The sequence below is a fragment of the Amblyomma mixtum genome, chromosome 10, assembly GCF_055824585.1.
Source record: "Amblyomma mixtum isolate Tamu chromosome 10, ASM5582458v1, whole genome shotgun sequence".
NCBI classification, from domain to species: Eukaryota; Metazoa; Arthropoda; class Arachnida; order Ixodida; family Ixodidae; genus Amblyomma; species Amblyomma mixtum.
Window position 1 is genome coordinate 112,363,638 of NC_143021.1, and position 24,847 is coordinate 112,388,484.

The 24,847-nt window shown below is 47.6% G+C and overlaps 1 protein-coding gene across 5 annotated transcripts in view; it reads right to left on the bottom strand.

The window, feature by feature from the left end:
• The window catches only part of LOC149326691 (ryanodine receptor-like), a 539,764-nt gene extending 525,287 nt beyond the window's left edge, over positions 1-14,477 (bottom strand). For all 5 annotated transcript variants that reach the window (XM_089562900.1, XM_089562898.1, XM_089562899.1 and 2 more), the window contains exon 1: positions 14,096-14,477. In XM_089562900.1, coding sequence (XP_089419026.1) covers positions 14,096-14,149 — 54 coding nt within the window. In that variant the 5' untranslated portion in view covers positions 14,150-14,477. The remainder of the gene's footprint in view (positions 1-14,095) is intronic.
• Positions 14,478-24,847: the final 10,370 nt, after the last annotated feature.

Below are 24,847 nucleotides of genomic sequence, written 5' to 3' on the forward strand. Positions count from 1 at the left end.
TCAATCCGATATTCAAGAAAGGTGACCGCACAAATCCGTCCAACTATCGCCCCATTTCGTTGACCAGCATTCCTTCAAAATTACTCGAACATGTTATATCGTCTAACTTAATGAGCCATCTAGACTCAATTAACTTCTTTTATCCCCACCAACACGGTTTTCGAAAACACTATTCCTGTGAAACCCAATTGGCCGAATTCACTCATGACATCCTACACTTTATGGACAATAACCTTCAAATAGACGCCGTTTTTTTAGATTTTTCGAAAGCATTCGACCGTGTTCCTCACTCGCACCTGCTCGCAAAACTCTCCTCCCTAGGCATTCCTGGTAACCTAATAACCTGGATTGATCATTTCTTAAATGGGCGCATGCAATTCACTTCATGCAATGGTTACCGCTCACCGATGTATCATCAGGTGTCCCCCAGGGCGCTGGATTATCACCACTGCTATTCCTCATTTACATCAACGATCTTTCAGTAAACACAAACACCAAATTAAGACTGTTCGCGGACGACTGCGTAATATACAGCCCCATTCGTGATACCACCGATAGTCACCTACTACAAAAAGATATTGACATAATAGCCACATGGTGCGACCGATGGTTCATGCCTTTAAACCTAGATAAATGCCAACTGTTGTCATTCTCTCGCAAACGCGCAGTTATTCATCATTCATACAATATTAACTCAGTCCCGATTACCTCAAAAACGTCATATAAGTATCTTGGATTACATCTGACATCTTCACTATCTTGGGTGAACCATGTCCAAAGAATATGTTCTGATGCCTCCCGTGTCTTGGGTTATCTCCGACGTAACCTCAAGTCAGCATCTCCCGAAGTAAAAAAACTTGCTTACCTAACATTTGTTCGTCCCAAACTTGAATTTGCATCATCCATCTGGCATCCCTCTCAAGCGTACCTTAGCGCCGAACTTGAGGCCATCTAAAACCGCGCGACCCGTTTTATCACCTCTGAATACTCAAAAGAAAGTAGCATCACTGCACTCAAACATTCTATCTCCGTCTCCACACTTGAATCACGCCGCATCATCTCACGCCTTTGCCTACTACACAGCTTTTTCTACCATCCGATATCAAAACACCCCCTGCTGAAACCACCGATCCGAACTTCCAGTCGCCTCAGCCACAGCCACCCCATAGCCAGCATCAAGAGCCGTACTTTAGCAATGAGCAGTTCCTTTTTTCCTGACGCAATAAACCGTTGGAATGCCCTGCCCAACGACATAGTATCATGCAACGATCGCAAATCATTTCGCGCGAAACTCACCAGTCATTTTCAGAACACGTGAACCGTTTGTTGGCCTTTACTTTTTTTCTGTATTTTCCCTGAGTTTTTCTTGTATTTTTCTGTACTTTCTTGGCTTCTCTTATTTTATGACCACTTGATACTCTTTATTTTTAGCGTTTGCAGTTGCAGTGTTTCTTTTATTGTCTATGTTTTCATCATGAGTGCGTTCACACAAAACAACTTGTAACCCCCTCCTTACGAAATGCCCTCGGGCCTTTAAGGACGAAATAAATGAAATTAAAATGAAATAAGACAAAAAGCTCGCTTTTCTAAGGAATTGATACTGTTGGCACACGTGATTCCTGTTTTCTGGCGTATAAAAGTGATGTTTCAGGAGAATAAAATTCGTTGGAAGTTAGCGCTCGTGGTGTTCGTCTCTCGTCTCTTGTGTCCTCGTCTTTTGCTGCGCTGCAGTGTATTGGAGCTATGTGCCAACAAGCCCAAAAAGCCACGCTACTGAAAAAAACCTAAGGGAACGATTCAATAGAGAGTTTCTAGAAGTTTGGAGAGAGACTGAAACTGAAAGGCAGCATAGGAGCCCGTACTACATGCCTCGGAATTTTGAGAAGAGCCAAACCAATAGCCGAAAACTCTGCAAATAATGTAGGAGTATAATCAAGGATACAAAAGGAATAGCTCCAAGCCAGATCCCGCGAATATAGCCCAATCTCCGCCTTCTCACAGCTCCCGGAGCCGCGAGAGAACAGCATGATGAGGGAAATTATGTAGGTGTTCAGCAAGAAGACCATTTAGGATATTTTCTGGCATAATTTTTTGCGTGGAACGGAAAAATATGGTAGTAATAGAAGGTGTGGACATCCTGTGTGTCAGGAACTCGTTGCAAGGGGGTCTGATCGACCTGAAGCAGGGCAAACAGGTTGTGCGTGAACCTAACTAGCGGAAGCTGATAACGTGGCCAATGATTAGAAAAAAATTGGCAATGGCTTAGCTCAGCTAGGACAGGATATACGTAGCGAAATCAGTTTTGTCTACTGACGTTTCGATAGCGACACGCCGTGGTTGGCGTTCAGAAACTTGGCGGCGTCTCTTCGCGAGACTTTCCTCTCGTTCTTAGGACTTCTCGGCCGCCCGCTTAGCCTTTCTCGCCCCGGTTTCACGCTGTCCGCCGGCCTTGTACCATGCGACGACTTCTGGATCGGAAGACTCAATTTCACGCAGCCAGTACTGCTGCCGTGACGCGCACGGCCGCTCTCCTTCTTTCATGGTGCGCATTTGAGGAGCGAGAGCATCGCTTCCGGCTTATTTTAGAGCTGCGCGGCGCGACTCTGCGCATGCGCAGTGAGATGCACAGCAAAGTGACGGAGGGAACTCCGCGCAGCGTCTGCGGCGGAGCGACGGCGCCGGGCGCACACCTGTGGCTCCAGCACAGCTGGTTGCCATGGTAACGGTGCAAGCGAAGTAGTGGCCTTTGCGCGGCTCCGCGAAATGCGCTTCTGCTAGCCTGCTGTAGCTTTCGCTACAAATACAGGTGTGGTTGAGATCGAAAAATGGGAGCATTAACGCCGAGGGGGCGGGTCAAAGCACCTGAGGAAAGTAGCCACTGTGAGAAGTTGGAAACGGGAATAGAGATCGGGGATACGATAAAGGAGAGCGTTTGAAGCTGATTTTACGAGCCCGAGGCAGAGCTGTAGGGCACGGTTTTCCATTAAGGCTAAGGGCTGCAGCTTGTAGTTTGCGCTACCAGAGAAGAGGACGCAACCGAATTCCAGAATCGGTCGCATATAAGCCTTATTGAGAAGCAGTTACGTGTCGCGTCGCATGCGAAAGTTTTTATTGCCTACTCGTGTCAGCCGACCCGAAGCACGTTTTTCTCATCCTAAAATTATCCTTAATATGCTGGCGCCAGTCCAAACTTGGGTCGTAAGTAACGCCGAGGTATTTAACCGACTCGACCTACAGAATTGGGGTGTAGGAGTAGAATAGGGATATGTGCAAAGGGGTGTATGGCGGATATACCAGCACGCCACAGTTGCTGACATTAAGTGACAAACTAATTTGGTCCAACCAACCCTCAAGAGCATTCAGGTATGCCTGCAGAGACTGGTAAAGAGCATGAATATGCTTTGCTGAGGCGAAAGAAGTGATATCGTCTGCGTATACAAAACTCTAATGTTGGCATGACTGGGGATGGTTGGTTGGTTTGGTTGGTTTATGGGGTTTAACGTCCCAAAGCGACTAAGGCTATGAGAGACGCCGTAGTGGAGGGCTCTGGAAATTTCCACCACCTGGGGTTCTTTAACGTGCACTGACATCGCACAGTACACGGGCCTCTAGAATTTCTCCTCCAAAGAAATTCAACCGCCGCGGCCGGGATCGAACTCGCGTCTTCCGGGTCAGCAGCCGAGCACCATAACCACTGAGCCACTGCGGCGGCAATGACTGGAGATGTCCCAAATCAATATGTTAAAAAGCAGCGGTGAGAGAACAAATCCTTGCGGCGCACCCCTTGATTGAACATGGGTATTAGAACAGAAAGATCCGTGTGTACAGAAGAAAAATCTGGCTTTTAAAAATTTACAAACCCAGGCATAAACATAGAGTGGTGGATGTAGCTGAGCAAGGTTTTAAGAAGGACCGTGTGCTCCGCGCTGTCATAGGCCTTAGCCACATGTGGTGTCATCTAGTGTAACGTTTTGCCCAGCGTACCGTTTTGTTCCAACACAATTAAAAAATTAAACCACGAGCTTCATGGGAACAGCGAAATTGTAAATCCCTTCTGGGTAACAAAAACGCGATTTTTGTACAATCTAGTTTCAATCGCTTTTCTTCAGTGGCCTCAGATAGAGCTGGGGCTACGTTTCCATCATTCAGTGCCGCGTTTGTCGAAAAAAATAAAAAAATACTCCTAAACTGGCACTTTCCCAACATAAATACCACATCTCAAGCTGTAATGCTTTAACATGATGAATTCATCGTCATCGTCAGCCTCATTATGCCAACTGCAGGGCAAAGGTATCTCTCATGTCTCCCCAAATAAGCCTGTCCTTTGCCAGCTGCGGCCACCGTATCCTAGGAAACTTCTTGATCTTATCCGCCCACCTAACTTTCTGCCGCCCCCTGCTACGCTTGCCTCCTCTTGGAATCCACTCCGTTACCCTTAAAGGGGTGCAGAGAAAAAAATTGTGGTTGGCGTGTTCTTTGTTTCACACGTTGGGTATTGCCTCAGCACGCGTGATTCGAGCTCGGCGATTCATATAAACAATTTATTAAGGCGGACGCCTTTAATGCCTCAACGTTGTAAGCAGGGGTTGTCGACAGAAATGTCACGCTTTTCAATTGGTCGAAACGGTCGTGACATCAGAGCACGCGAATTTCAAACGGGGCCAATTGTACTTTGGCTAGTAACCATGCAACCAATTAAAGGGATCGTATAGTGATGCTCCAAGTGGGACTGAGTTTAGTTAATTGCTTAATTGACCAAGTAGCCTAATTAACCTTTCTAGTCAGACCGGATAAATAAATAAAACCGAGTAGGAAATTGGTCGAGCTCAGGAATCGAATCCCGGTCTCCGGAGTGCGAGGCGAGCACGCTACCACTCCGCCATGCCAGCTCAATGGTTCGGAAGGAACAAAGGCGCGTCAAGTGAATAAATTGTCTTCGTTAATTCCCATCTTCCTCCCTTCTCGTTACGACGAGGTTTAGGTGTCCACCGAGATATGAGAGAAAGATACATTTCCTTTCCTCAAAAACGAATTTACCGACGAGCGAGGCGTAGAGCCGAACGGGCGATGGCATTCAATGGACTCCCTGGCAGCGTTGCAAGACGCTATCGCGTTCCGCTCTTAGAGGCGAAGCTTAAAACCTTAACCACACATTAGTGACACAGGCAGCAATACCACGCTTAAGGCTTTCGCCTCACCGCACTTTAGGTGAACAAAGTGCCCCCTGATTTTTGTCGCCTTATTTATACTGAGCGATTTCGGTTTCTCAGCGCCGGGCTGTGTTGTGACGTCACTCCCAAGGAAGAGGTGCAACCCTGGTCACGTGGGCCCCAAAAGTAGAGAGACACGTAGCGAGCGTCGTCTGCTCTCGTACACGTGCTGCACACACCAGGGCCTTAGCAAATGCCGGCCGGTACTGCGATTTGCTGAGCAAAACTGAGGGGACGAGGGACGGCATCGAGTTCTGCAACCGTGTGCTAGCTTGGGCCGATCTGAGTTGGCAAACCGCGTATGACAAAGCGGTTTCTGCGTTAGGTTTGGAATTTGCCACACTACGCCGATGCTCTGCGTCGGTGGCCCGTACCCGGCAGCGCGTCATTCGGCTGATCTCCTGGTCACATCACAACGACACGATGGCTGACTGCCCGTGTCTTTCACTCGGCTTCGCCCGTCTAGCCGCGACGCGAGACTGTCCGGGCTGATTGCGGTATCTGCCGCTCGCTTTTTGTGCTGCTGGTTTAGCGAACAGTGTTCGCTAAAGGAATGCTTCAAGATAATTCTAGGGGATTCGGCACTTGCCGCGCGAGTACGAAATTCCCACAGGAATGCGCCCACGACGACGAGTGCTGGGCTGCAGGCATTGACAACGTTTGACAATGCATTGGCAACGCGTTTATACAAAATCAGCCATAAACAATTAATGACCACGCAAATAAAGTCATTAAGATAGGAAGTGCACCTTCACATACAAAAACAGCGCTGCGACAGGGGACGAAGAGGGAATAACGAGAGCACGCGGTGAAATTAAAAGAACTTGCTGTTGGGATGCTTGGTTTTGATTCATATCTGATTTTAAGGGCGCCATTAAAATGAACTGTTAAACTAAAAGAGGATGTTCTTGCACTTGAGAAAAAAAGCGAGTTAAAAAACTCTATACATATTCAGTATAGATTACCCCGAATATTTTAGGGCTTTAGTACAATAGAGCTTTCTTAGAGCTTTCTTAGAGAGCTTTTTTAGTACAATAGAGCTTGCGCCTCGCGGCGTACATCTTTTATGTGAGCAAATGTCGGAGTCTTTCGCAACTTTCATTAGAAATACGTGCTGATACCCGCTGCCGATGAATATGCTAGGTGGACGCATGAAGTTGTCTATGGAACGCAGCAGACTCGTAGCAAGAATGACCTCGCCTTTCAGCACAAAACGCGTGAGGCGGAATAAAAATTAGGTTTGGTTTGGTTTGGTTTATGGGGTTTAACGTCCCAAAGCAACTCAGGCTATGAGGGACGCCGTAGTGAAGGGCACCAGAAATTTCGACCACCTGGGGTTCTTTACGTGCACTGACATCGCACAGTACACTGCCCTCTTGAATTTCGCCTCCATCGAAATTCGTCCGCCGCGGCCGGGATCGAACCCGTCTTTCGGGTCAGCAGCCGCGCGCCATAACAACTGACCCACCGTGGCGGCTGGAATAAAGATTAGTGGTAAGGCGAAAGTACTGACTCAGGTTTCAAAACTTCCGCTTGGCTTTTGCGCGCCATTTAGTCCAAGTGTCCAACAGATGGGAAGCTAGTTCCTGAGTAAAGTACACAAGCTGTGTGCCAAAATCTGAGCGTGAAACTGGTGCACGAAACTTTCGATACGACCACAGAAATGGCTTTCGTTAATCCTTTAAAGCAGCAGAAATTGCATGCATCATGCAAATTTGGTACAGTACAGAACGAAAATGCGCGCAGTGAACTCAAAATAAGTTCAATGTCGAATATTTCTCTACATTGCTTGCGCGTTTCCTATAAAGGACACTGGGGCACTGACTCCATATGTTTCTTCAGTTTTCTGGAACGCAGAATATTTTAGAACGTCCGCCCCTCTCGCTGTGCGCAGAAAAAGAAACGAGTACTTAATTTTTACCTTCTGTCTTGTTTAGACGCAAGCGAATCGGTGGTTCTCAGTTCCTGGGCCTTGGAAAAGTACCAGATTAAACGTGGAACCTGGTGCGATAGCCTGCTCCGCAAAGAAGCCGCTTTCGACAACAGTGCAACAATATTTGAGGCGACTAAAGCTGCTGCGCTGAATAACTCCCCGCAGGAAGGCGAAACGAAGATGGGACAGCACTGCTTTACGTATGCCAGAATGAAGCAGCTAACCCAGCTAAAAATTCTGCTTGAATATCTTCCCGTAGAACGATCACACATTGCCCCAGGCAAATAGGTTGCTGCCCCATCAGATGTGGGCATACCGTCGCCTCTGCTGTTGCGTCACGGACTCCCTCTTGAAAATCCCGAAACCCGCCACCTGTGCCCCCTGGCGCGAGCAAGTGCGCCACGGCTCTTTATAATCGCGCCGAGGGCCGGAAAAGGGCTACCCCCCCTCCTCTCCGCAACGGTGGCTCGATCGGAATCCCCCAAGGGCGCCGGCGGGAAGCCCTGCACTGCTCCGTCTTTCCGCGTCTTATTTTGACTGCGCCGCCGGGGACACTGGCGTCTCGTTCGGGCGTACAGGTATAACCCAGCCGCGCTCTCTCGCAGCTCCGTCCCGCTCGGAATCTTCCCGCGACCCACACAGGCACACCGCCGCAGCCGTGCTATTCCGGGCTGCTCAGGTCTTCCTACGCAGCTGTGTGGCGGTGGCTCTCTCTTCGGTGGCGTAGCTGTCTGCGGGAGAGCAGAGCTGCTGAGAATACTTGCATTCGGAGAGCGCAACGTGGCACCTCGTGGGTTCCGTCGACTGACTCACACTGCGCCTCCGGAGACGCCTTCTTTCTTTGATCTTTTAGTGGCATACCGAAGCGTGTGATTCAATCCATGCCCGAACACACAGCTTCCTGTGGTGGCCCGGCGTGCAAACCAGCTCAGGGGTTTCATAGCGCAATTACGACCCCGCGTGGCTCCGTCCTGGCGAAGGGAGAAATACGTGCATATTTTCCAACCACGATCGTCTTTGTCATCGAGCCTTTGTGGAGTTGTCGTTGCAGGGCTACGTTGTTGTGTGGCTACATTAGGTCAAAAGCTTTTCTGAAGATCGCTCACTTTATTTTTATGCATGGAGTAGGCAAATTCACATGCACTTCAAATGATACGCTAAAACTGTGGTGCAGTATTAACGCGATAGCGTTAAAAGCCTCGTTAGCCAGAAAATCTGGCGTCGGCGTTGTCGGCGTTGTGAGCGAAAAATCACGAGAATGACTCTGGCAGGTGGTCCCCATAAAGCAACCCAGGAGACAGGTGTGCCACCTAGGTCACGTTGGCTTGCGCAGTCAACACAACCTGCCCACCGGGTAGGGGGCAAACTGCCCACCGTGGCAGGTAGCAGTTAAATTAATGAATGGCCGCTCGGGGAGGTCCACGGCCGGGAGCACCTTCCATCGCAAGGCAGTGGTGTATTGCTTAACCGCTGCACCACTGTGCCAAGAGGGATACGAGGACTGCCAGGGATCTATGACTGTAAAGTACAGAATGACCCTCTGCATACTTTTGAATTAACCCATTACGCTATAGGGTCATACCCTTCAGGCGGAGGTTAAGTGTCGCCTCAAATTTTTTTGTGAGCGTTCGTACGTAAGCTACGCACGCATAACGCCGAATTGTTTTGCGTAGTTGTTTTTTGTCCTTTTGCATTTTTCATCATTTTCATATTGTATTCTTGTAAAATTCCTTTACTCAAAGTGCCGTAGAGGAGCCTGTGAGATATTCCCAGTTAATAAATAAATAAAATAGTGCACTGGTTTGAAGAAAGAGAACGACTGAACGACAAAGCCACGTTCCTGCTGTTATTCCTTATATGCACAAAGTCTCACATAGCCATCGCGGTGGCTCAGTGGTTATGGCGCTCGGCTGCTGACCCGAAAGACGCGGGTTCGATCCCGGCCGCGGCGGTCCGATTTCCATGGAGGCGAAATTCTAGACGCCCGCGTACTGTGCGATGTGGGTGCACGTTAAAGAACCCCAGGTGGTCGACATTTCCGGAGCCCTTCACTACGGCGTCTCTCATAGCCTGAGTAGCTTTGGGATGCTAGACAAGCGAATAAACCAAAGTTTCGCATAATGTCAACAAGGCAGCAATGAAATACGGTGTGGACGTTGTGTTTTCAGCCCCCACAAAACTTTCTTCTCTATTTGCCCGTATCTCTGTAAACAGCACAAAAAAAGATTGTAAAGTCAAACATCTAGCAATGTTCACCCAGTGTGCAACCAACGCTGTTTACTCTTTCCCCCTGTCATGTGGCAAGGCCTTTATCGGCCAGACTGGCCAATGCATTAACGACCGGTTAGGACAGCATCGCACATCACTGCAACCGGGTAACAAGGCCAACCTCCGAAAGCATTGTAAGAATTGTCAAAACTGTACTTCACTGTTCAGCAGTGATTTTTGAAAATCATCGGCCTAGGAAAAACGGAGACTGAACGCGTAATCCTGGAAGATTTTAAAATAAAAAAGTCGCGCACTGACAGCTTAAGAGATACATCAGTCAAATTTTCTTCTAAACAATACCGATTCATAGCAGTATTTTTAACCACTCACTTTTCCAGTTTTTTTTTAGCTTTCTTTTTTATCGACGTTGTCCGCTCACGTGCGTGTGCTCCCTGCTCTGCTCGATTCTTGATCAAGTAAAAATTTTCACTTGTGCCTCCAGCGTCGTCCGCGTGAATTCCGTCTCTTGTGCACGCGCCCTGCTCTGCTGGTTTCTCTCCCCAGGACCTGCCATATGCGCTCCACCCTATTCTTACTATTCTAGTTATTTCCCTCTCATGATCCGCATCAGCGGTCACATATTCTCTTATCACTTGCAGCAGCTCGATACCCACTCTGAACTGCCGTTCTGTTGCGAGACTGTTGAACATTGCTTTCATTTTCTGCAGGTTAATTTTTAGACCTACCATTCTTCTCTGCCTGTCTAACTCACTGATCATGCTTTCACTTAGCGAGGGAATGCTATCAGCGAATCGCAAATTACTTAAGTATTCAAGGAGAGGGCTGAGTCGGGCTGGTTGGTTCATGTTGAACTTCACGACGAAACAGCGCTGACGGACGGGACGGAAGAAGAGACAGACACATGCGCTGACATCAGCTGAGAGAGACATCAGCGCATGTGTCTGTCTCTTTTTCCGTCCCGTCCGTCAGCGCTGTTTCGTCGTACCATTCTACTTAAGTATTCTCCATTAACTCTTACCCACAACTGGTCCAAATCCAGGCCTGGGAACACTTCCGGTAAACAGGCAGCGAATAGCACCGGCGTGATCGTGTCTCCCTGCCTGACTCCCTTCCTTATTGGAATTTCATTGCTGACTTTATGGCGGACGGATGACGGCTTTGCAGTCCTTATCGCTATCTAACAGTATTTTCACATAAGGCTCTTCTGCACCCTGATTCCGTAATTCCTGCATGACTGATGAGGTTTTCACTGAGTCAAATGCTTTCTCGTAATCAAGGAAGGGTATATATATAGGGGTTTGATATATTCTGCGCATTTCCCTAACACCTGACTGATAGTGTGACTATGGTCTATTGTGTAGTATCCTTTATGAAAGCCTGCCAGGTCGTTTGGTCGATTAATATCTAGGGTTGTCCTTACTCTATTAGCTACTATCTCAGCAAATGCCTCGTGGGCAACGGACAGTAGCATGATCGGTGTGTAGTGTTTCAAGCCCTTGACGTCTCCTTTGTTATCATTCAGATAATATTAGCTTTGTACCTAGATTCTGGTACGCTCGAAGTCATAAGGCATTGGGTGTAAAGGGTGCCTAGTTATCCTAGCACAATCTTCCCTCCGTCGCTTAAGAGACCTGTTGTTACCTGGACCTCACCAGCTGCTTTCCCTCTTAGCATAAGCCCTAAAACTTTCTCTACTTCCTCTTTCGTTACTGGCGGGATGTCCCATTGCTGTGCGCTAGTGTCTCTCTCATTAACGTTCTGGTTACACTGGCTACTGTATAGATTTATCTAGGACTCTTCGGGTAGTTTAACTATCTTATCCATATTGCTGACGACATTGCCCTTTGTCTCTTAGCGCATACATCTGGTTTTTAGCTATGCCTAGTTTTCTGTTCACTGCTTTTAGGCTACTTCAGTTTTTACAGCATGCTCGATTTTCCCCATGTTAGTCTTCTTTATGTTGGCTACCTTGCGCTTATTTATTAACTTTGATAGCTTTACAAATACTATTCTGTCCGTAGGGATAAGACGCTTTCATTTTTTTTTGCGTTTCTTAATCAGATCTTTCGTCTCCTGAGGTGCCAACAATCCTACCGCCTACTTCTACTGCGCCTCCGTGAGGATAGCCGTGAGATTATCGTTTATTGTTTGACCATTAGGATCGCCTTCTTTAGGCAGATCTGAATATCTTTCCTGTAGCGATATCTTCAATTCCTCTACTTTCTAACTTACCGGTAACTCATTAATGGATTTCCGCTACACTCATTTCTTTCCTTCCCCCTTGAAGCGTAAGATAATTCGAGACCTTACCATTTGTTACAAAAATATCAAAAATAAATAAAAATATTATATTTTTGCTTGGCGTTACTCTTTACGCTATACCTTTCTGTAGCATCGTTGTTCTCAGTATACTGAGCTTATCGGATAAATAAACAACCCGCTGCTTCTCGCATGAACACGTGTGCTACAGGGCATGCAGAATACTCCGAGAAGGATTGCGCTGCCGGCACGTTCATGCTGTATTTTGTACAAAAGATATGCTCCATTTAGTCAAAAATTAGTTTCCAGCTATAGAAACCTCCTTGATGTTCGACTCCCGCAGAAAGCAGACGTACAGCTGTGTTTATTACCTGGCAATTGTTTTTTTCCGCGGGTGGAATAACTGTGCTGTCATCGCAAGTACGAAATTATAAGAAATGGCGATGGCAGGCAACGAATGAGCTGAAGTAACAAAAACTTTTTAGACAATAAAGTGCTTGGCGTCGCCGAGGTTTTTGGAGCAGAAAAAGTGTATGAATGAAACAATGTGGTTCCAGCCAAATTTGATAACTTCTAACATTTATCAAATTGACCCCCACTCACGGTTTACAATCCCACTACTACTCAGCAGAAGTAAAAAAACCCTCGTGAGCCGCTTACAATTGAGAACAGCCTGCACGAATCCCTTTCTGCGTAGAATTGGGCGTGCAGACAACCCACGATGTCCATGTGGTGACGAGTGTTAGGATGTACGTCATCTGCGACTGGACTGTCCAGAACATGACATTGTTAGAGCACGACTAAAGAGGGACTTGACCACACTTGATGAAAGGCCTTTGAAAGTTATTGGGTTCTTGGCCGACGCATGCGCTACAAAAACGGTCGATCGTAGCACCGAAATCCTTCCTAGAGGACTTGCGTAAAACGTGTGATTGGTCGCCTCGGCATGAGCTGTGGAGTATCGCGGCAATGATACGTGTTTCTGTAATGAATCTCATATACCTAATAGCGCTACAGTTGCTCTCTAATGTCCTGGTAATCATTTATATGTATTTCTATTATGTATCTGATGTATGCCATACCGTTTTTGTTCCAGCTCATTGTTTCTTTTTTCTTTTTTTGAGTTTGCGGTTTTTAGACCGTTTACTGTGATTAGTACATGTCATTGCTTGTAGTATATCCTCCTTGTATGTCACTAGGTAATATCATTACCTATAGCTTATTTTTCTATTCTATTTTATCGTAGCATTTCTGGCATGTCCATGGTATTATTTGTCACGTGGATTGTGTGTGCTGTAGCTGTGCTTTGCTGAGCGTTATGTCGCCAGTTCGTGTTTTTCTTCTTTTGTGCGGAAAGGAGAGCCCGTGCCATAATCAGGCACTATCGTCTGCTTATATGTCCATGTCAATTTTTTTTTAAATATAGCACCTGTTGTTAAGCTGCGCACTTGTGTTGTCCTCAAAGTTGAATCCTTTTGTCAGCATCCATGGGAGAATGTGTTTTGAAGGCATCAAGGTCGCAGCGCCTACCGAAAGTTTGAGCGCGTAAATAAATACGCAAAAAGACAAGACTAAGGGGTTTTTGGGTGAGTTGATGCGTGAATACATGTCCTAAAAACTCATATCAGCACCTCCTGCCATTCGAGGAGCTGTTAGTGCACGCTCGAGAATATCCCAGCGTTTTGTGGCCATACGGCTGCGAGAAACAGTAGTTGCGACTGAGCGCTGGATGCTGCTCTCGAAGTCCCCGTACCGTGAACGTCAACAAGCAAGAAGAGAACAATACAATGCCAGCAGCTATTCTGGCCACCGGTTGGGCGTCTGCCATGTCCGACTGCAAACGCTCGAAAGCTGCAAATCGCCTCCACTTCGCCCACCTCTCCGAGCTGCCTGTTGTCGCTGGGCGAAAGGAGTGCATTTACGCCCTTGCGGCACGCCTACAAATGTGCGTACTTTCGTAACGGAGCTGACTGTTTGTAAGCGCCCGAGCTCGTAAATTCGAGCAGTTCGTCGCTCCAACTGAAGTAAGTACGAATGCTACACTACTACACCACGAGTAAAGAGCGGCGAATTTAGCTGGAATGTCGGTTGTTCCACGTAAGACCCTGCAGTTACTGTCTGCGCCGTTAGCAGACGACGGAAAAAATTCCATCGCCGACGATTGCGAGCTTATTACTGGTTTTTACTAAACGACTTATTCCATGCTAACACCGTCGACAACTGAATGTGCTGAAAGGACGGTGAAGAATTTATAAAACCACGTTATGATAAGAATATCGCATTCTAAATCGCATAAAGTTGGGAGCAGACACGCAGGTCTTTTCCATACTTCACGGGATGTTATCGAGAAACTGCGTTCTGCCGCTAGTTAAGACAGGAATACTAACCAGGCCATTCGGCTGCTGCGCGCAGTTCCCAATAGAGAAACACATGCGCACTCCCTAATTAAGGAAATGTCACTTACTGTTCGCAGGAATGACACGTCGTCCTGCTCGGACGACCCTTCAGCGTCCCCCATGGCTGGTTAGGCCTAGCGACGTGTCCGGACGAAAACACCGCTGCCGACGCAAAAAAAAAACACAAACTCAAAACACGGCACGCACTTCTTTCACGCCGGGTCAGCCAGCTTCCCTTTTCCTCTTGCTCCCGAGGAAAAAAAGGGAAGGTGCGGCGCGTGCTCGCCTCTCCCGACGGAACCCTGTGGCAGTCGATGGGACGGTGCTGCTGCTGCTGCGCGTGCCGCTACGCTCCCTCGAGCTGCTCCATTCGTCGGCGTCGTTCGGCGGCGCGGCCCACGTCCGGCGCGCTCTGACTCCGAGCGCACGCTGCTGACTCTGGCGCCTTCGATCGCCCTGGTAACGGGAGCGGCGGCGCCCTGGTCGCTCGGCGACTTTCTCCCCTCGGCCTTCTTTTTTTAACCGCGCTGGCTCTTCCAAATGATGCAGCTTTGGCAGCCGGGCACCGGAGGATGATTTGTTTGCGGACTGAGGGGCAGGGGGCGCCAGGTGATGATGACGAGAGAGGGGTCTGGACCCTAGGAAACTTGCCAAGTCCACTTGCTGGGAGCGAGAGGCGCGCGCCACGTACTGCGCTCGGGATGCTTGTGAAAAGCCTAGTGCACGTGGTGGCACATTCAAGCCGAAGTGAGCATCGCCTGCGCTCAGTAGGAACGTTGGAAGCCAGCACTGACCTTCTATTCTCTGAATGATGCAGTGACTAAAGATGCAAATGTAGATTTTGCAATGACCTACCGTCCTTCTTGTCCACTACCAAAATAACAGTATGAAGGCCTCAGTGGACTAGGTAATTTTTAAATGCACCACTACTAACAAGACGAGTTTACGTCGAACTCTGGACTACCACTACTAAAATCTACGAGACACAGATATAGTGTCTTCAAAAATGCCAACCATGAAACTTAGTTTCCCCCGCAGCCATAAGTAAAAAAGAAAAAGAAAACATTGTGTTTCATCACCATCATCATCAGCCTGACTATGCCCACTGCAGGGCAAAGGCCTCTCCCATGTCTCGCCAATTAACCCTGTCTTTTGCCAGCTGCGGCCACCGTACCCGGCAGGCTTATTAATCTCATCCGCCTATCTAACGTTCGGCAACCCCCTGCTACGCTTGTCTCCTCTCGGAATCCACTCCGACACCCTTAAGGACCAGCGGTTATCTCGCTTTCGCATTACACGTACCGAAGCCCATTTCTTCATCTTGATTTCGACTAGGATGTCATTAACCCGCGTTTGTTGCCTCACCCACTCTGCGCGCTTTCGGTCTCTTAACGTTACACCTATCATTTTTTTCTTTCCATAGCTCGCTGCGTTTTTCTTAATTTAAGCTGAACGCTTTTCGTTAGCCTTCATGTTGATGCTCCATAGGTGAGTACAGGTAAGATAAAGCTGTAATATACTTTTCTCTAAAGGGATATTGGTAAACTGCCATTCATGATCTGAGAGAACCTGCCATATGCTCTCCACCCCATTCTTATCCTTCTTCGCATCGATGAGGTAGACGAAGAGAATCCTGGTGAAACATAATTGCGCTTTTGAAAAGACGGGACAAAACAGGGACGACACAAACTCTCGTGCGCAAAGAATCCACTCGTGCGCGAAACTCTCGTGCGCGAAGAGAATCCGCCTCGCGTGCAAGAGGACCGGGGTTAGATTCCCGGGGCCGCGCAATTTCAATCCGGGTTTGGAGAAGAAAGAAAAACTCCGCGTGTCGATGCAGTTGCATAACCAGGTCTAGGGTGCGGCCTGATCTCGGGGACCACAACCGATAACGCACTCCGTAATCCGAGCAGATTTGGTCACCCTGGTATAATATTTGTAGTGTGTAGCATTACCCTCCTTCTATGTAGTATTAGTTATGGTAAACACGTTGGCTGCTATGAAGCAACCGATGCGTTTTCCATAACCTTGATTGCACTATCATTCCCTATGCAGCTAGCAGGTTACCTGAGGTTCTTTAATGTGCACTGACAACACAGAGTGCTCAATAGTCGCGGGTATGATCCCGCCTGTGGCAGTCGCATTTTGATGGAGGCGAAATGCAAGAGGCCCGTGTAATGAGCGATGTCAGTTTACAGTAGCAACCAAGGACGGTCGAAATATCTGCATCCCTCCACTACGACGTCCCTCACAGCCCGAGGCGCTTTGGTACATTCATTCTACAAAGCTAAGCGAAATGTGCCATTATGCTGACATCGAAATATGTACACATTTTTCAATGGGAACATTTTTCGTAGGACCAACAGCATCCTCCTCGTCGTGTGTGTGTTACTTATTGGTCTTTGTTTCACTCTGATGCTGTTTTTAGTTGATCATGTACCAACTAGCCCAACAATCCATCTTATTAACTTTCAAGAGGGCACCTGTGAGTCGGCCATCTGCGCCACCCGAGAATCGCCGGCGCAATAAAGCATTCTGAATTCCTGCATGCATAACGCCCTCTGCACGCGCCAAAAAATTACCGCCCAATATCTATAATACCTACATTTCCAAAGGATTTGAAAAGATATTATATGACCGCGTTAACAAATTGTTTGAAAAATTCCACCTAATTTCTAATGCACAGTTTGGCTTCAGAAAAAGACGCTCTATTGAATTAGCATTATTAGAACTTAAGGAATACATAGTGAAAAATTTTGAAAAGAAACTAATAACTGTCAGCCTTTTCATCGATTTCATTAAAGCTTTCGATTATCTGGACCATGATATTCTAACTCATAAGCTTTCAGTTTACGGTATCAGGGGTAAGGCTCTATCCTTATTACAGTCCTACTTAGCAAATAGGTAGCAATGCGTATATCTTGCCAACCATCAATCGTCCTTTTTACCAATCATAAGAGGTATACCGCAGGGAAGTGTGCTAGGGCCTTTATTATTCAATGTGCATATCAACAGTATTGTAAACGTTGATAAGACCTTAAAATTCATTACATATGCTGATGACTGCACAGTACTACTCTCTGGTGTAGATGTAACTAAACTAATGATCAAATGTAACCAATTACTTGATACCCTTCATCAATGGTGTGGTGCTAATATACTCGAAATCAATCCTAAAAAAACCAAAAGTGATGCTATTTCGACCAAAGAACAAGGCTATCAGGTTTGAAGGTGTTAGTATTTGTGCTGGTGAGAACATTGAAATCGTTCATGAACACACCATACTTGGGGTAACATTTTCTGTGTAACGTTACTTGGGATTCACACGTTCAAAAGTTAGTCTCTCGTCAGTGACAGGCGCAATCTGCTGCTGCCGCACTTTTCTTCCTTGTAAAATAAAACTTCAGATATATAATGCGCTGTTTGCTTCACGCATCAATTACTGTTCCTTAGTTTGGCTCACAACTACTAAAACAAACAGAGAAAATTTCACTGCTCCAAAAGAAAGCCATTCGTCATATTGCGAATCCTGATTACTTAGCTCATACTCGACAAGCTCTCCAGGCACATAATGTTGTAAGGATTCAAAATATTGCCACCTGGTGTTCTCAGGTGGCGCTGAAGTGTCTTCGAAGACGTTGAAGTGTCTCGTGCTGGCTGGCTGGCTGCTGTATTCTGCTGGTTAGCGACCTGTCGCCCTATTTTCCGTTACATATTGTCACGTAGCAGTTGGTACAGGTAGCGCCGCGTCCAGACGGCAGAGGAACGCCAACACCGAGATGATGCCAGCGCACACCGAGACGGCCAGGATGGAACGTCGAGTTTCGTCTTCTTCAGCAGCGAACCGCGTGGCGCACGAGCTGCGTGCCGAACAGCCGCCGAGCGGCTATTGTTGTAGACGCGGCATTACCCTCCCTCTCGGAAAGAGCATCGGCCCGATGCTTTAACAAGAAAATAGAGAGAAAGAAACAAAAAAAAAAACAGGGGAACGCACAGCACTTAGTCACTGAATGTGTCGCGAAAAATAGGGCTTCATCCGCACTACATGAACAATCTCTGGTCTCTGCTGACGGCGAGTAGTCCGGGAAGCCCCATCAGGGAGGACTTCATAGGTTACGTCGCTTAGCTGACGGAGAACTCGGTAGGGGCCGAAATACTGCTTGAGCAGTTTTTCGGAAAGGCCACGGCGTCGAATGGGGGTCCATACCCACACTTTGTCGTCCGGGGCGAACGTCATCAGTCTGTGGCGGCGGTTGTAACGTCGGGCGTCACGGTCTTGTTGGTTCAGGATGCGCACTCTTGCAAGTTGTCGAGCTTCTTCTGCGCGAAGCGTGAACTCCTCGGCGCCAACGTCGGGGTCGCGGCCATCATGGGGCAGCATTGCTTCCAACATTGTCGACACTTCGCGGCCGTACAACAGACAGAAGGGCGTCCTCCGCGTGGTTTCCTGTTGAGCCGTGTTATACGCGAAAGTAATATATGGAAGGATATTGTCCCAAGATCGATGCTCAACGTCAACATACATGGACAGCATGTCGACGAGAGTTTTGTTGAGGCGCTCGGTCAGGCCATTCGTCTGGGGATGGTAGGCGGTTGTTTTCCTGTGAGTAGTTCCACTCAGCCGCATGAGGGATTCCAAGAGTTTGGCAGTGAAAGCGGTGCCTCTATCCGTGATAATTAGTGCTGGAGCGCCATGCCGGAGGACGATGCGTTCCACGAAAAATTTCGCAGCCTCGGTTGCTGTGCCGCGCTGGAGGGCCTTGGTTTCAGCGTAGCGCGTAAGGTAATCAGTAGCGACGATAATCCACCGGTTTCCCGAAGATGAAGTTGGAAAAGGGCCGAGAAGGTCCATGCCAACTTGCTCAAACGGGAGTCTGGGCACTTGAACGGGATGTAAAAGTCCAGCTGTCTTGACAGGGGGTGTTTTTCGTCGTTGACAATTACGGCACGTGCGCACATAGTGTCGTACAGTCGCCGCAAGCTTAGGCCAGTAATATCTCTTTTTGATCCGAGCCAGAGTGCGGGCGTAGCCGAGGTGACCTGCGGTGGGCTCGTCGTGACACGCCTGCAAGAGTTCTTCACAGAGATTCGCTGGAACGACGAGGAGGTAGTCGCTTCCGGTTGGAGAAAAGTTGGCTTTCTACAGGACGTTGTTGCGCAGACAATAGGAGGACTGGGTTCTTGCGAAGGGCTGGGGAACCTCCTCGGTACGTGCTTCCAGGAAGTCGATGAGAGGTTTCAGCGCCGGGTCCTCACGTTGCTGACTGGAAATAGTCGCTGCGTATACGGCTGCGATGTTGATGTAAAGGATTTATTTTATTCTATCCCACATGACGACCTGCTGGAATGCGTTAACGACTGTATTGACAAGTTTGGTCCGGTTTCCTTTCAAAATGAATGTGGTATTGCAGTAAGCGGTTTCCTGGAACTTCTAGCAGCCTATCTGAAATCGACATTTGCAGAATGGGATGACAAGATTTTTCTTCAGAAGAAAGGAATCTGTATTGGTTCCGTCATTGCCCCTTTATCGAGCGACCTGTATTTAGCCAAACTTGATAAAAACGTCAGCAGTCGGTTGGAGGGTACAAAAGTAACAAAGATTTTTCGTTTTGTAGACGACTTTCTCGTTTTTCTCGATTGCAATCAGGATACCTTCCAAATTGATGTCTCTGAAACATTGGCCATTTTCTTAGAATGCTTATCTCCTTTAACCCTTACACATGAACTTCCAAATAATGGGTCCTTGAGATTTTTAGAATTGGGCCTTCATTTCAAGTATGATCACCTATGCTGGTCTTATGAGCCAAGGGGCCAGAAGCCGGTACTTCCTTTTGACTCAGCCCACTCTAAGGTGGTTAAAAGGAATGTAGTTCAAGGAATCTTTAGAAATGCGCTGGTAAAATCGTGTGAACACCAAATTGAGAGTAGTTTTTTAGCGCAAACAATTAGATTAGAAAATGCTGGCTACCCCACTAAGCTTTTAGCCTCAGTCGCTGAAGCAATGCTTAAAAAATCATCCATGGTAAAACAGCGCGGAAAAAAACACGAGGACGGAACAAACACGACAACACGAGCGCTGTGTTACCATGGATAGTAATAACCAACTTGCCCACCTTTCTGTACTTCTAAATGTCATTTCTAGTTCCCTGGGCTCCGTCTTTTCTTCGTGTGTCAACTATAACAGTCCCGCCATGTTAGTTTCGATCATTTCCATTTGCATTTGTAATGCTAGGACCATGTCCTGGCATGCTAACCATCACTCGTGCCCCGTGGAAGTTCAGCGCATGTGTGGATGGTTGCAGCCTTCCCCCGGCCATTCAAGAAGGATCTACCGTATTTTCGCCTCGGAATGGTGGAGACAAGCGCGTTTTTTCAAAGAAAGGTTGAATGTTTGTTGTGGGATTGGACGTGAACGAAGTCATCGCCGACTGTTCGTTGAGTGGTGCAAGACAGCTGACCAGCACACTGATTTCCTGTGGAACAAGGTCCGCCGCTCATTGTCTGCGAGCAAGGAACGCATGCCTGCCTGTACTCGAGGAAGGGTAGTGGTCTTGGATGACGCTGTTGTGGAGGAACGCCATCGCAAGACTCTGGAGCTGGGACCAAAATTCTGTTTTGAACCACGGCTATTACCAGTTGAAGAGTTGGCCTTGTCAAGGAGAATCGCTGCGCAAGTACCCGAAGTGCAACGCCAGCAGTGCGTCTCCGAGTGCTTCTCGGCTGTTCAAGGCTCCCTTGGCAAGCGTAAAGCTTCGAAAGGGTTTGGAGCATTGGTGAACCACCTGGCCGCGAAGGACCTGAGACCACTGATAGCAGACAAAGAAGGGTGCTTTGTTGTGATGAAGGAGAGCGTGTTCTCGGACAAAGCGTTTGCTGCCATTTCCAAGAATTTTCGACAAGTGCAAGAGAATGCCGCAAAAGTTAAGAGACGTGCCCTCGCCCTTCTTAAAAAGGTTAGTCTCGACCGTTTGCGTGAGTCCGTAAAGAAGTCGGAACGCAGTACGCTTGAAATATTTTTTACGGTTAAAACCCACAAAATAGGTTTTCCGTTTCGGTCCATAATTTCGGAGAGGGGAACGTGGCAGCTGGTTGTTTCCAGCTACTTACAGAAGGCGCTTGCCTCCCTTGCTTTTGAAGACCCTTTCCGAACGCGAAACTCTGAGGTCGTTTTGGAGTACCTTCAGAACAATAATCCTGGTGACTGTCATGTGTTCAGTGTTGACGTCGAGGATCTATATTATTCGATTCCTCATGAGTGTTTGCTGCGCTTTGTAAGAGAATGTATAAGTGAGGAAAATGATGAAGTGCGCTTCCGCAATGTTTGCGGTGTATCTGTTGATGCTTTTCTTGAAGTGCTGTGTATGTACCTCCGGTCGACCATTGTTGAATGGAATGAAGGTGTGTTTATACAGCGTTCCGGGATATGCATTGGTTCTCGCGTGGCTCCGCTGCTAAGCGACTTGTTCCTTAGTAGAATTGACAAAGCAATTGCAGGAGAGTTACCGGACGGCGTACTGAAAGTACACAGATACGTGGACGATTACCTCGTTTTTGTAAAAAACGAAGAATGCACGCAGGATGTCGTGAACACATTTGTCAGAAATGGTCATGGACTTGCTTTCACCATGGAGAACGTTAAACAAGGTAGGATTCAGTTCTTGGATGTGGAGCTGAGACTTGAGCCCAGACACGTTTGCTGGTTGTATTCGCCTCGCTCCGTAAAGCCCTTACTCAGTTTTCAGTCCGGGCATTCCAAGCTGGTAAAGGAAGGCATCGCCTTGTCTTGTGTTCGCGCCGCTCTGACCAAGTCGTGTGTCCATCGTATTGAGGAAGGAGTGCAAGGCCAAATTTCCAGGCTTAAGCACGCTGGTTTTCCTGAGGCAACTATTGGAAGGTTATGCGAAAGGTTGGTGGCCAAAATTAAATCGGACCATAAGCGTGTTCCTCAGGCGAATGAAGTCTCAAAGCGCCGGAAGATAGCTGTCATCCCATACGTCCACGCATTTTCACACCGTCTGAAGAAAGTGGGGCGAAAATTTCAAATTGATGTGGTATTTTCGTCTCGCAGAAAATTAAGCAACATTTGCCGAGCTGTGCAGCGGAAGCGAGAGGCCCTACTAGGAAGGAGGATCGGTGGTGGTTGTACCACAGCACACGTAGAGAGGAGGGTTGAGTGCATCGAGGGTGTTGTTTATAAGATTCCCCTTTCTTGCGGTGGGTGGTATGTTGGCCAGACTTGGCGATGTCTAAACGAACGCCTGAGGGAGCACCATAATTCTTTGGACAAGGCAGCCGGTTCGAATTTGGCGCTTCACTGCAGGCAACCTGAGCACACGTGCGCCCCATTGCTTCATCAGACATCCGTCATCTTCAAACATAAGGATCAGATAGTAAGGGAAATAGTAGAGGCATATCACATTGACAAAGGGGGTACAGCATGCATTAGTAAGCCCTCATTATCACTAGCTAACCGCGAAATCACCTTTTTGGAGCATGCATTTGTAGATATGTAGATTTAATATTTTCAGTGATGATGCAGTGTTTTTTTTTTGTTCTGTTTAATGTTTGGCGGGAATGCTATATATGTACACATGTGCGTAATAAATCGCAGTTGAAAGCAGCGCTCGTGTTGTCGTGTTTGTTCCGTCCTCGTGTTTTTTCCGCGCTGTTTTACCATGGATAGTAATAACCAACTTGCCCACCTTTCTGTGCTTAAAAAATCAAAACGACCTGATTCGACTGCCCCGACTGACAACACCAATAGAAAGAAAGTCTCTGTTATGCCCTACTTGCATCGCATTTCGCACAACATTAAGAAAATTGGGAAACGTGTTGGAGTTGAAGTCGTCTTTAGTGCCCCAAAGCGACTTTCCCAGCTTTGCAGAAAGGTCAATGAAACTCGTAAAAAAGAGAGTACATGCAATATCAGGCACCAGAAGAATTTTGTGCACTGTACCGATTCAGTTGTCTATTCCATCCCCCTGTCCTGTGGGAAGCAGTATATTGGACAGACAGGGCGTTGTTTAAATGAAAGACTAAAAGAACATGATTACAACGCAAATGTTCAAAAGTGCCGTCACATTGGTATTCATTGTCGGGATTGCAAAGATGTAGAAACAGGATGTTTGCCACAGTTCGAAAAAACTCGGGTAATAGCCACAATCAGAAACACGAGGCCCCGTGAAATAGTTGAGGCAATCACGATAGCGTCGTTAAAAGAAAAGTGCATTAGCCAGCCTTCAGTGTCGCTATCTGAGAAAGAACTCGCCTATCTGGCACAAAATTCGAGGCACTAGCATTTTAACTTCCCACCTTATGCAACCGTCTTTTTCCCGCCAACTTTATTCCGCTATTTGTTTACACAAGACTTAACCTTATGTTTCTGTGGGTTTTACCTTTTAGCTGTTAGTTTTTTTTGCCGTGTTACTTGTTGGCTTCTTATCTTTTTCATTTCCATTGCCCTGTTAACTTTATTGCTTTTATCGCTTTTATTGGCTTTTGCCTTTTTGTTTTTATCGATTTTTGTTATCAGTATCAATTTTCATCTTCACGAGGTCTGGCGTTCTTCCCTTGTTTTTTTTTTCCCTGTTGTTTTTCTTGCCTCCATTGAAACTGGTCACCTTCACATGTTATATTAGTTAAGGTTTTTGGTTTGCTTGTGCCGCTTGTCTCATCATGACCTTGTAGATTTCACTTGTTCTTGCTTTCCCTGTGTGACACGCCTCCCTGACATGGCTGTACATATACGTTGCATCTTTACTTCCGAAATAAAGTTGTAAGTTCAGCGCTCCTGTCCGTCGTGTACCACCTTTTTCTTGTCCGTTGTGTTTTGTGCGCTGGTTCCTTCAGAAGATGAGAGGAAAGTCCGGTTCGTCGTCGTCGCGCGCAGCCTCGACTGGATATCTGGACAAGCAGTCGGCATCGTTGTGCTGGCGCCCTGATTTATAGACGATGGACATGTCAAACTCCTGAAGGCGTAAGCTCCAACGCGCAAGGCGGCCAGAGGGATCCCGTAAGTTCGTCAACCAGCAGAGAGAGTGGTGGTCAGTTACAACTTGGAAATGTCAGCCGTACAGGTAAGGTCGAAATTTTGTCACAGCCCATACCACGGCAAGGCATTCTTTTTCGGTCTTGGAATAATTAGATTCGGCACGAGACAGAGTGCGGCTGGCGTATGCTATTACGCGCTCAGCGCCGTCCTGCCACTGGACGAGTACAGCACCGAGACCCACGTTGCTGGCATCTGTGTGGACGAGAGTCTCCGCACGAGAATCGAAATGACCAAGGACAGGCGTGGTTTGTAAGCGTCGCCGTAATTCATCAAATGCCTGCTGCTGCTGTTCTGTCCACGTGAATGGGACGTCCTCTCTTGTAAGATGCGTCAACGGTGCAGCAAGTCAGGAAAAGTTGGCAATGAACCGCCGGTAATACGCGCAAAGGCCCAAAAAACGCCGGACCGTTTTCTTGTCCGAAGGAGTGGGAAAGTTGGCGACGGCAGCTGTTTTAGCAGAATCCGGCCGGACTCCACGATGGCTGACGACATGGCCCAGGAAAAGGAGCTCCTCATAACCAAAGTGGCATTTCTCGGGCTTCAACGTCAGGCCGGCAGATCGTATAGCCTGTAGCACGGTCAAGAGGCGCTGGAGGTGTTCTTCGAACGTTGGCGAAAATACAACAACGTCGTCCAGGTATACCAAGCACGTCTGCCATTTCAGGCCCGACAAAACAGCGTCCATCATTCTCTGAAATGTTGCCGGAGCTGAACACAAACCGAAAGGAAGGACCTTGAACTCATAAAGGCCATCCGGCGTCACGAACGC